Source organism: Oratosquilla oratoria, chromosome 1 (genome assembly GCF_046742065.1).
Source record: "Oratosquilla oratoria isolate Oo_2021 chromosome 1, ASM4674206v1, whole genome shotgun sequence".
Taxonomy (NCBI): Eukaryota; Metazoa; Arthropoda; class Malacostraca; order Stomatopoda; family Squillidae; genus Oratosquilla; species Oratosquilla oratoria.
Genome location: NC_134777.1, coordinates 97288365 through 97301766, shown reverse-complemented (window position 1 = coordinate 97301766; position 13402 = coordinate 97288365). Strand labels below are relative to the sequence as shown.

General features: G+C 38.8%; 1 protein-coding gene across 1 annotated transcript in view; it reads right to left on the bottom strand.

Moving 5' to 3' along the window:
- Nucleotides 1-1428: 1428 nt before the first annotated feature.
- Nucleotides 1429-13402, bottom strand: part of LOC143024316 (pentatricopeptide repeat-containing protein 2, mitochondrial-like) — a 40713-nt gene continuing 28739 nt past the window's right edge. The window contains exon 7 of the mRNA XM_076183118.1: nucleotides 1429-1692. Within this exon, the coding sequence (XP_076039233.1) occupies nucleotides 1507-1692 (186 nt within the window). The 3' untranslated portion in view covers nucleotides 1429-1506. The remainder of the gene's footprint in view (nucleotides 1693-13402) is intronic.

The following is a 13402-nucleotide window of genomic DNA, read 5'->3' as shown; positions in this document are numbered from 1 at the left end:
CTGGTATGCAGCAGTGTGTTGTCTTTCAGTGTGTTAATGGAGCGGTGAGTGATATGATTATGAATATGTTTCCGGAGGCTGGTATTTGGTGGTTGTGGAGGAAGAGAAGAGAGTATCTGTGCGTAATAAAGGTCTTTGGGTGTAGTTTTAATGTTTCTTGGTGTGTGTGGGTGTTCTGCTATGTAGTGTAGCGGGTGTGATGTGTTTGTGGTGGCTGCAGCAAGTGTTTGTGTGCCTCTCATGTCGAGGTGTTAGAAAGGTGTCAGTGTTAGAAAATGAAGGTGACATCCTCCATTAAGTTAGATTACAGTAGGTAATCATTAACCTCTCCACTACAGTGACACATTTTTGGGATTTCATACTGCCTATCACTGCATAAAGATGAGGAGATATAGTTCAAGAAAGAAGGAAGTGACAATCTATCTACCTATCTATATACTAAAGGCTTCTTCCCCTTTGTAAGAAACGTAGTCAGCCAAGGCATGCATCCACTTCCATCAATGCCACAATTGTCTCCCTTTTATCTTAACTCCTTGTGGATGAAGGGTGCCTATCTCCCTCCCACTGCCCAGGTCAGAAGCAATGCCTCCATTTTCTTTAACCATCTCAAGTCCCTAGTCTATTACCCTTGCATTTACCTCTTGCACCACCCCATCCATATATAAATTGAACAGCCAAGGTAACATAACACATCCCTGGTGAAGTCCCACCTTTACCTCAATTTCTAACACATTTCTAACACAGGCTCTACTACTCCTCTTGACTGCCTTTAACAGCGTTCCTCCCATCCCATATATCTGCAATACCTCCCAGTGCCTTCCTGTCTACCCTGTCATAAGCCTTTTCCAAATCCATAAAGGTCCAAAAAAACATCCTTACCTTTTCCTAAAGCTTGTCCCTTTTCCATTGTAAAGTTGAACTATACAGGCACTCCTCCAGTCCCCCGGTTCTCTACTCTCTTTTAGACAAACATTAAACAACCTCAATAGCCAGTCCACCGTCACTGTACCTCCCTTTTTTAGAACTCCTCATGATACCCATCCAACCCAGGTGCCTCACCTGCTTTCATCATTTTCATAATTGCTTTCACCCTATCTTTCCTTAATTCTCCTCCATTTTCCTCATCCATCACTGTCATATTTTAGCGCTTCCCACTGCAACTACCTTTCCTTCCCTATCCTCCTTTTGCATTTAACAGTTCCCTAAAATACTCTGCCCATCTTCCTCTTACTGCTGTCTCTTCCATTATCATCTCTCCATCTATGCCTTTTACTTTCCTTCTCTACTTGATTCACCTCCTCTTCCTCTTTTCTTCCAAAACATCTTTTTATTACTTTCAAAAATATGTCATACTCTTACCCCATTTCACATCTGCTTTCCTCTTTGCCTCCTTTATCTTATGCCATGAGGAAATGTAAATGCAAAATATTTTAATAACAATTTATACAATTTACATATTACATAATATACATATCAAATATCTTTATTTTCTTGCATCTAACTCATTCATTCCCTTTCCATTAGACCAAGCCTTTGTGGATTTACCTGTCTGTTGTTGGTGTCTTTATGTTTCTTGTATGGGTACCTGAAGGAAGCCCTTAACAGTGCTTTGTTTTGTTCTTGCTTTACATTTTTCCATTTTCTATCATCTCTGTCTTTTTCAATTGGCATGCACAAAGCATCATCAAGTGCCTGGAAAAGAGGAAATTTAAATACATTTTTATATTTGCACTCTACTGGGAACCAAAATATCGTTGTTTGTAAAATGTCTGTTTTCTTGACTGTGGGAACATGGTTGAGCAATGAGCATGGTTTGAATGAATTGTTCACAAACAGTAATTAGTCACTCCTGATGACCAAAAACCTATGATTACTATTGTTTTTAGTATATTTAGTTTCTTGTCTGTTTCTACTGCCAGGTCTTTGATAAGGGGACTGAAAAACATGTCAAAAGTGCTTAGTATTTTGGGGTTTTGTCTGGGAGTGTCTAATGAAGGGAGAAGTTATGGACTGGCTAGCAAGATTGTTTAATGTGTTCCTAGGGAAAGAAAATATTTCGGTATGTAGTTCCACTATGCAAGGTAATTGGGGACAATTATGAATGTAGTAGTTTTTGAACAATCAGTCTGTTACATGTACATGGTAAGGTGTATGGGAAGGTAGGTGGTAATGTATATGGGTGTTAAGATGATTAGGAGTGGAACTGGAGTAACAGGGGAAGAAGAATGTAGGTTTAAGATATAATGTACACAGATAACATTTTTGTAATAAGACAAGGATTTTTTGCCAGAGTAAGGATGTCTTTTGGGATTTTACTGATTTGAAGATGGTATATGATAGGTTCAACAAAAAAAGGTGTTGAGGAGTGTGTTGTGGATGTATGGGATAGGAGAAAGTCTTTTGAGGGTGGTCAAAATTTTTTTGTGAGTATTTGAGTTTGTGTGATGGTTGGGAATTGAGAAAACAAGTAATTTGATGTAAAGGTGGGGCTGTGCCAGGGTTGTGTAATGTCACCATGGTTGTTCAACATGTATATGGATAAGATGGTAAGGTCGGTAAATATAAAAGTGCTAGGCAGGGGTTTGGAGTTGGTGAAAGAGGAGGGAATTTGGAGATGAGCCAGTTGTTTGCAGATAATACTGTATTTGTTCCTAAGTCAGAGGATAGATTAAAGAAGGTGGTGAAAGAGTTTGTGTGTGTGTATCTACCTAGTATCTTACAGGAAGGGGAGCTATGCTTGTGGTGTCCTGTCTTTGCATCTTGCAATGTCTAGTTTGCTCTTAAATTTGTGTATAGTTTTTGCACACACTACTGTCTTATCTAGTCTGTTCAAGATATCCACTACTCTGTGTGGAAAACTGTTTTTTTTCAGGTCTTTTCTATAACTTTCCTCTTTGAGTTTCTTTTCATGTTCCCTTGTATTTCTCTTATCCCAATTTAGTAAGTCCTCTCTATCAAGGACTTCTGTGCCTTTCATGATTCTGTAAATAGTCAGCAGGTCACCTCTATCTGTTTTTTGTTCCAAAGTCGATAATTTCAATTTTGCCATTCTCTTCTCATATGACAGGTTTGAAAGTGTTGGGACCATTTTTGTGGCTGCTCTCTAGATTCGTTCAATTTTCTTTATACTCTTTTTGGTACTGGTTAACCATAGTGTCGCAGCATACTCTAGTGCCTTATTAGTGTGATTAGTATTTTTTTAACCATTTCTTCATCTAAATAAGTAGAAGCCACCTTTATTGATCTTAGCAAGTTGTAAGATTCTCCAACAATTTTGTTTATCTGTTTATCAAGGGACATGTCATTTGAGATAATTACTCCCAGATCTTTTTCAGATCCTACTTTCTTTACTTCCTTTGTTCCAATTTTATAATGTCCTGATATTCTTTTTCTATTTTTTCTGAACTCCATTATGTTACATTTCTTAATGCTGAAGTCTGCTTCCCACTCTTTATTCCATTTCCAAACTTTGTTTAGGTCTCTATGTAGTGATTCAAAATCCATTTCAATATTCACTTTCCTCAACAATTTAGCATTATCTGCAAAGAAGTTCATGTAACAATCCACATCTTCATCCATGTCATTCACATAAATAGCAAACATTATTGGAGCCACTAATTACCTCCTCAGCTGAACTCTTTTCTCTGAGCACTACTCTCATTTTTCTGCCATAAAAGAAATCTTTCATCCAGTTTAGTAATTTATCTTGTATCTCTCCTATGTTTTCAAGTTTTTTTTAATAATTTTTGAGAGGTACTTCGTCGAAGGCTTTTTGTAAGTCCAGGAAAGCACAATCGGCCCATCCATCCCTTTCTTGTATTATATCTATTAGTCTTGAGTAGAAACAGATTAAGTTTGTGGCACATATCTTCCTTGCATGAATAAAAATTGTCTCAGGTTTATTATTTTGTTTTCTTCCAGGTGTTTTAACCTTCTATTCTTGATCATTTCTTCATAAATTTTGGCTACAGTACTTGTAAGGGAGACTGGTCTGTAATTTGTTGGTTCTTCTTTGTTTCCTTCTTTATATCTTGATACAGTATTGGCGTTTTTCCAGTCCTTTGGTATTTTTTCTTCTTTGAGTGAGGAACTTATTATGTTATACTGTCCATTAATTCTTCTTTACATTATTTTGGGATCCAATTTGTAATTCCATCTGGGCTGTGTGATTTCTTGACATCAAGGTTAGTTGATCTATTATTTCTTCTTGTGCTATTGTATTTACCTAGTTGTATTTATCTAGTCGTATTTTATGGGAAGAGAGCTATGCTCGTGGTGACCCGCTTTTGTATCTCTCAGCATCCAGTTTGATCTTAAATTCTTGTATAGTTTTCCACTCACTGTTTCTTCATTCAGTTTGTTCCAGATATCTATCACTCTGTGTGTGAGGTTATTCCTTTTTAGATCTCTTCTGTAACTATCCTTTTTAAGTTCCTTTTTGTGTCCTCTGTTTTTTTGTTTGTTTTTTTTATCCCACTTTAAAAGTCATCTCTATCAAGGACTTCCAACACTTTCATAATTCTGTATATGGTTAGCAGGTCTCCTCTTTCTCTTTGTTCCAGGGAAGGTATTTAATCTATCCAATCTTTGTTCATATGTCAAATTGGAGAGTGTTGGTGCCACCTTTGTCATTGCTCTTTGAATTATTTCTAATTTCTTTATGTTCTTTTTAGTATTAGGTGTCCAGTGTCACAGTGTACTCCAATTTTGGTCTTATCAATGTAACTAATATTTTCTTTACCATTTCTTCATCCATATAGTCAAAAGCTACTTTCACTGATCTTAATAAATTGAAAGTTTCTCCGACTAATTTGTTGATATGTTTGTCTGGTGTCATGTCATTGGTGATAGTTACTCCTAGGTCCCTTTCCGAGTTGACTTTTTTAATTTCCTTTGTACCAATTTTGTAATGTCCTGATATTCTGTTTTTGCTTTTTCCAAATTCCATTATACTACATTTCTTGATGTTGAAATTCACTTCACTCTTCTGACTCCATTTCCAGATTTTGTCCAGGTCTTCTTGAAATGATTTGCAATCTTCTTCTGTACTTACTCTCTTTAGTAGTTTCACATCATCTGCAAAGAAGTTCATATAACATTCCACACCTTCATCCATGTCATTTATATATATGGCAAACATTATCGGAGCCAATACAGAGCCTTGTGGGACTCCACTTATCATTTTGAGTTCTTGTCTCTGAGTACCACTCTCATTATTCTCCTGTTCAATAAATCTTTCATCCATTCCAATAACTTTCCTTGTATTCCACCTATTGTTTCAATTTTTCTTAGCAGCTGTTTGTGTGGTACTTTGTCAAATGCCTTTTGTAAATCTAAGAAGGCACAATCTGCCCATCCATCCCTTTCTTGAATTATTTCTATTAATCTCAAGTAAAAGCATATTAAGTTTGTGGCACATGATCTTCCACTTCTAAATCCAAATTGTTTTGGATTTAGTATTTTGTTGTCCTCCAAGTGTTTAATCCATTTACTTTTGATAACTTTTTCACATATTTTTGCTATAGTACTTGTAAGGGAGACCAATCTATAGTTGGTTGGGTTTTCTTTGTCTCCTTGTGGTACTTTTCCTTCTTTGAGTGAGAAATCAATTATCTTGTGTATTCTGTCCATTAGTTCATCTATACATTCTTTCAGTAAAATTTGCAATTCCATCCACCCCATGTGACTTTCTAACATCAAGGTTTTTTAATTGTTCTCTTATTTCTTTCTGTGTCACCATTATTTCTTTCATTGCTGGGGATCTTTCTCTCTATCCTTCCTCCCAATTTTGTGAGTTTTCAATTGTGAATACAGATTTAAAATATTTGATCATAATTTCAGCCATTTCTATATCATCTATATATTCTTTATTTCCTTCATGCAGTTTCAATATTTCATGTTTGTCTTTTAGTTTGTCATTTATATATCTGTAGAATAGTTTAGGTTGGTCTTTGCATTTTCCTATTATGTCTTTTTCATAATTTCTTTTTTCTTCACTGCATATTTCTACATATTCATTTCTTAGTTTGGTCTTTTTTTTTTTCTTTTTTTTTCCATCTTTTCTAGGCTTTGTCTCTTCTATCTTTAGCTTCACTACACTTTTTGTTATACCAACACTTTATGTATACCCCTTTTTGTTTCTTCTTTGGTATGTATTTGTCTGTTCCCTCTTTGTATTTTTCTTTTAATATGTTCCATTTCTCTTCCATCTTTGTTTCTTTATTTTAAAAAATTTCCCAGTTTGTATTTTGAACAAGTTTTCTAAGTTTTTTGAAGTCCGTTTTGTTGTACATTAGTCTTCCTTTTCTATGTAGCATGCAGTTGATACTTTAGGGTCTATATGGGGCGCCCCTGCGGACCAGAGCCACACATCATTTTGTCTATGATAGAGGAAAACCTTTTCATAGAGAAATTATGACACTTTTATACTACAACTGTCCCTCCGTTATGCTGTCCCCCAACCCCTTGCTGCTGTCCTGTACCATTTCTCTGAGTATTCATTTTCTGTGGTGGGGGAATTCCCTGTGGTGGGGGAAAAGAATACTGCCACCAAGTATTTCCACTTGGATCGTAAGAGGCGAGAAAAACGGGACGGGGATTAGGACTAGGCATCCTTCTCCTTGTAGCCCCACAGGGCACATTCCTAAAAGAAAAAGTAAAGGCATAAGAGGGTCTGGGAGTTTTCCGACCAGCACCCTAAGGTTTGGGTCTTTTAATGTGCATGGATGTGGTACAGATGAGAGTAAAAGAGAAGAGATAGGTAGTATGTTTGTGAGAAGAAAGATGGATGTGTTGGCTTTGAGTGAAACTAAGTTGAAAGGCAAGGGTGAGTGTAAGTTTGGGAGTGTAAGTGGGAGGTTATCAGGAGTGAAGAGAGGTCGAGGGAGGGAAGGGGTGGCTATTCTAGTAAGTGAAGTGATAGGTAAACATGTAGTGGAGTGGAAGGAGGTTTCCTCAAGGATAATGTGGATGAAGGTGAAACTGGGAAAGGAGATGTGGGTCTTTGTAAGTGCATATGGGCCTGGCAGTGAGAAGAGTGTAGAAGAAAGGGAGGCCTTTTGGATAGATTTAAATGAGTGCATAGAGGATTTAGGGAGAAATGTCAATGTAATAGTATTGAGAGACCTTAATGCTACGGTAGGAAATGGTCCAATTGATGGAGTGGTTGGGAAATGTGGAGTTCCAGGAAAGAATCGTAGTGGAGAGTTGATGGTGGAAATGTGTCTAGAAAGAGAGTTGATGATAGCAAATACAGTGTTTCGGAAGAAAGTCAAGCATAAGTACACATGGGAGAGGGTGGTGGAGGGAAGGGTGGTAGATAGAGCGTTAATGGATTATGTAGTGGTAAATAGGATTATGATAGGAAGAGTTAAGGATGTACATGTGCTAAGGGGAGAGGGTGGGGGAATATCAGATCATTTTTTGGTGGAAGGTAAGTTGAGAGTGGAGGATAGATGGAGAAAGAGGAAAGGGACAAAAGGTAGGGAGGTGCTTAGAGTGAACTCTTTAAATGAAAAGGAAAAGGAGAAGGAGTACAAGAAGCTGAAGGAGTGGGAGGGAGTGAAGGATAGAGTAGAGCTAGGTGTGGAGGAGGAATGGGGATGGTTCAAGGAGGGAGTCACAAAGTGTGCAAAGATGGTGTGTGGAACAAGAAGGATAGGAGGAAATAGAAGGAAGGGTAGTGAATGGTGGGGTGAGGAAACAAAGAAGGTTGTAGAAGAGAAGAAGCGAGCTTTCACAGATTGGTTACAAAATAGGACGAGGGAGTCATATGAGAGGTACAAAGAAAAGAAAAGAGAAGTAAAGCAAAAGGTAAAGGAGGCAAAGAGGAGAGCAGATGTGAAATGGGGTAAGAGTATGACAGAAAATTTTGAAAGTAATAAAAAGATGTTTTGGAAAGAAATAAAGAGAGGAAGATGAGGCAAATCAAGTAGAGAAGAAAAGGTAAAAGGTGCAGATGGAGAGATGATAATGGAAGAGAAGGCAGTAAGGGGAAGATGGTCAGAATATTTTAGGGAGTTGCTAAATGTGAAGGAGGATAGGGAGGGAAAGATAGTTGCAGTGGGAAATGCTAAGAAAATGACCGTGATGAGTGAGGAAAATGGAGGAGAAATAAGGAAGGATGAAGTGAAGGCAGTTGTTAAGATGATGAAAGCAGGTAAGGCACCTGGTCTGGATGGATGCCATGCAGAATGTCTAAAAAAAAAGGAGGTACAGTGATGGTGGACTGGCTGGTGAGGTTATTTAATGTTTGCTGGAGAGAGGGTAGAGTGCCGGAGGACTGGAGGAGTGCCTGTATAATTCCACTTTACAAGGGAAAAGGGGACAAGTGTGAATGTAGTAGTTTCAGAGGGATCAGCTTGTTAAGTGTAGTTGGGAAGGCTTATGGGAGGATCTTGATTGAGAGGATGAGGAGAGGAACAAAGGGAGTAATTGGTGAGCAACAGTGTGGATTTAGGACAGGTAGAGGTTGTGTAGATTAGATTTTTGTGGTAAGACAGATATGTGAGAAAGCTATAGGAAAGGGGAAGGATTTTTTGGGGGATTTTATGGATCTGGAAAAGGCTTATGATAGGGTAGACAGAAAGGCACTGTGGGAGGTTATGAAGATATACAGGATAGGAGGAAAGCTTCTAGGAGCTTGTGTTAGAATTAGAAATGGAGAGAGTGAGTGGTTCGAGGTAAAGGTGGGACTTCATCAGGGATGTGTTATGTCATCCTGGCTGTTCAATTTATACATGGATGGGCTGGTGTGAGAGGTAAATGCAAGGGCGGTGGGTCAGGGATTGGAGATGGCTAAAGAAAATGGAGAAAAGTGGGAGGTAAGCCAGCTGTTTGCGGACAACACTGTGCTTGTGGCAGGATCGGAGGAGGGATTGAGGAAGTTGGTGACAGAGTTTGGGAGAGTATGTGATAGAAGAAAGTTGAAGATAAATGTGGATAAAAGTAAGGTGATGAGATGTACAAGGGGTGAAAGTGGCAGCAGACTGGAAGTGAGCATTAATGGAGAGCAACTGGAGGAAGTGGATAGTTTTAGATACTTGGGTGCAAATGTGGCAGGAAAAGGTGGAGTGAAGGTGGAGGTAGAATGTAGATTGAGAGAAGCGAGTAAATGCCTTGGTGGATTAAAAAGTGTAATGAGGAATAGACATTTGGGAATGGATGCTAAGAGGAGACTGTATGAAGGAGTGATTGTGCCAACAGCACTGTATGGGGCAGAAACATGGAACATAAGAGAGGAAGAGAGGAGTTTGAATGTGTTTGAGATGAGGTGTCTGAGAAGTATGATAGGGGTTACTAGGCAAAATAGAGAAATGAGAAGGCGAGGAGGAGAACGGGGGTGGAAAGGGAGTTGGGAGATAGGGTTGATGAAAGAGTATTAGGATGGTTTGGACACATGGAAAGAATGAGTGAAGACTAGTAAAAGAGGTATGGAAGGCAGATGTGGAGGGAGTGAACATGAGGGGATGTCCTAAGATGAGGTGGATGGATGGGGTGAAGGGGGCTTTGGGGAAGAGGGGAATGTCTGTTCAGGAAGGATGGGAGAGGACAGAAGACAGGGGTGAATGGAGAATGGTTGTATATGGAGGATGTTGTGATGCATGAGGTGGAATGGGTAGGAGGATGGGGGGTGAGGTAGTATGTGTGAGCAAAATTTGACGCAGCTCGAAGGGATTTCTCACCGTCTTCTCCTTTTATGCATGGGGGGACGGAGAGGGGGGGTCGCCGATTTAATGAAGCGGCCTTGCTGTGGATGTGCTGTGTCTTGCGACACTGCTTCTGACCCAGGGCAGTGGACAAGGTGCAGGGATGACCCGTCATCCATGAGGTGCTAAGATAAGAGGGAGGGTGGAGGGGTTGGAATGTATTCAGGGATGGAATGGGTGGGAATGATCTTATGCCTTTTCCTTTTTGGCTACCTCCCTTGTAAGGGGGAAAAGCCTTGGTATATGTATGTATGTCATCTCTTCTCATATCATTTTGTTCTTTTAGTTTGAACTCTATTAGTATGTGGTCACTCTTCCCAACTGGTGTCTTGTATTCCATTTTGTCCACTATTTCAGGCTCAGATGTGAATATTAAGTCCAGTCTCGATGGTTCTTCATTGTTTCTATATCTGGTGTTTTCTTTCACCCATTGAGTCAATGTGTATTCAATGGTCATATCCAGTAGAATATTTCCCCAAAGTTCCTCTCCACCTTTTACTGTCATTTCTTCCCAACATATTTCCTTTGAGTTAAAGTCACCCATAATTACTATGTTTCCTCCTTTCATTAATTCAATTAATGTATTCGTTGTGTCTTCCAGTAGTTTGGAATGATCACTATCAGTCCAAGCCTGTGTTTTTGGGGGCACATATACTACTATAAATTTTCTACTTTTCATATTTCCGTTTTCAACTTTAATCATAATCAATTCTACATTATTTTTTCCTTCTGTTATCTTTGTCACATTTAAACTTTTTTAGTCAAGAACATGATTCCTCCACCCTGTTTTTCCATTCTATTTTTTGTCCATTGGTTATATAGACCTTGTGCTATAGTATTTGATGGTAGTGGACCTTTTAATTTTGTTTCCACAATTCCCATTATGTCAGGTTTCTCTGTTAACAGATAGTTTAATTCATTTAGTCCATAAATCATTCCATCTATGTTTATATATGTTATTTTTAATTTCACATCATTTTGTCTATGATAGAGGAAAACTCTGTTCATAGAGAAATGATGACACTTTTATACTACAACTGTCCCTCCGTTATGCTGTCCTCCAACCCCTTGTTGCTGTCCTGTACCATTTCTCTGAGTATTCCTTTTCTGTGATGGGGGAATTCCCTGTGGTGGGGGAAAAGAATACTGCCACCAAGTATTCCCACTTGGATCGTAAGAGGCGAGAAGAAAGGGATGGGGATTGGGACTAGGCATCCTTCTCCTTGTAGCCCCACAGGGGAAATTCCTAAAGGAAAAAAAGATGACGGGTCATCTTTTTTTCCTTTAGGAAAGGTGCTAAGATAAGAGGGAGGGTGGAGGGGTGATGAGTGTATTCAGGGGTGGAATGAGTGGGATTGATTTTGTGCCTTTTTCTTTTTGGCTACCCCCCTTGTAAGGGGGAAAAAGCCTTGGTATATGTACGTATGTATGTATGTCATTTTTAATTTCTTCCTTCTCTTTTTTGGTTTATGTTTCCTTATTTGATGTACCATTTTCTCAGCCACAGGTCCAGTACCCTCTAAAAAACTCCTTCTTTTCAGTCTCTGTTCTTTTCTCGTTTTATTAATTTGCTTCATTTCTAAGTGCTTTTTCCTTTTCTATTTCCTCATTGCTCATTTCCAATGTTATCCATACATTTTTATATTTTTCACTGTTTGCTAGTTTTGCTGCTTTCAATAGTACTTCAGCTATCATTCGAGTCCTTAGTTTGATTTTTAGTGGCCTATAGTGTTTTTCTATAGAGTACTGTCCCATCCTATGCACTTCATCAATGTCTTTATCGTATTCCTGTCCTTCTTCCTGAACCACTTTCAGAATTTCCTTTGCAATTTCTTTCTCTTTTTCTCTTTGATATTTGTATACATGTTTTTCTTTAATGCCATAAATTACAATGCACTTTTTTTTATCTACTGTGTCTCTTACCCAATTTTCCTTTTCTTTAATGACTTTAATTACCGTATTTTTCGGACTATAGCCCGCAACGTTATATGACCCGCACCACCTTACACCTTAGTGAAAATCCACACAAGACCCGCACCGCTGTATGACCCGCAGTCATATGGCATGCACGGCACTGTCGATCCAACGATGTACAGTATAATACCCATGCATGGGTGGCCACAGGCACAGCTCACGGCGGTTGTTGTAACGGCCGGCCGTTGACGTGGTGATCAAAGTAATTTCAAAGCTGAGGCTTTTTCTAAATTTTCTGTTTCATCAATGCTTATGTGATTTATAAAAAAAGATATATGTTTTCCGATATTGGCAGGTTTCTTGGTGATATCTTGCTTTTCAGGATTCATCACACATCAAAGGCCGACACGTACATACACAACCTCACAATTTGGTTTCTGAAGCTGCCACAAGATGTAGTGGTAGTTTCGATGAAAGAGGGGTGATCTCGAAAGTGTGCAACTGATCTTACGATGCCTTTGGGATGGGTCGAAGACGCGGCATTGCGATTCATGATCATGATACCAGCATTCCTCCAGTCCTATTTATTTCTGATTGTGATGAAGACTAACCAACAAATTACATTTCAATATATTTTATTGCACATATATATATATTAAAAAGAACCTTAATCAATTCGTGTAAATAATGCCATAAAACTCTGTTTGGTTGTTTACCGGTAATTAATCAATCAATACATACAAAGACTGGTAATTAATTATCAAACCAAACAATTTCCAATGTTTAGTTTTCAATAGAATAGAACAATAATAGAGCACATCATTGAACTGTTATGAACAGTCAATGGAGCACATCGTTATTAGAAAAAAGGCACAGTCAGTGATCACAGACGACAGAGTCAATAATGTTTATGAAGGCGTATCATCGCTCACGAAGCCATCGAATTCCTCATCCTCTGTTTCATCATGGAAGAGGTTGCGGTATAAATCGGCCAATTCTGATGCAGTGACCTCATCCGTTTCCATTTCGATTTCAGATTCGTCCGATTCCTTTTCCGAGTCGTAGCATGCATCGAACATTGCAGGATGGCACGTTTCTGATTTACGGAAACCGTTCTGAATAGTAGATTCTTTAATTTTTTCCATGCTTGAACGACCCAATATGCACATGTAATGCACAAATTTAGCATTAAGGAATCAGGTACAGTTTGTAATTTGTAAGTGCGAAAATGGCTGCCCGCTTGTTTTTGTTTGATCGCGACACACGATGTAGGTGTTGGTACCAGTCACTGTTGTATTGTATGTTCATGCTGTTTAGTTAGGCCTGTTTTATTTGTCTTTATTACTAACAAGAGCATGTAAAGCGGGTAAGATACTGACAAATCCTACCTTCTCTTTGTCGTATGTCTCGATCGTGCGCGCTGTATTATGACATTGATCAACTTTCATTCGATGAACCTGGTCGGTCCTCCCGCAAATCCCCGATCCGAGAGGGCACCCAACTAAACTGAACTAATCGTTTTTTTTTTGTTTTGTTTTTTGACTGCGTAAGAGGGCACTTTCTAACCAGAATCCACAGATGACCCGCACCTTTATAGCACCCGCACCCCCGAATTTTGGCCCCTTTCTGAGGCAAAAAGCCGCGGGTCATACACCGAAAAATACGGTACTGTTTCTTTAGCCTTTCCTCTACCTGCTGTTGTGCTATTTTTTAAAATGTTATTTTCTGATTTTCTTGTTCTTGTTTCCATTGATTTTTTTTTATTTCTAGGAGATCGGTCT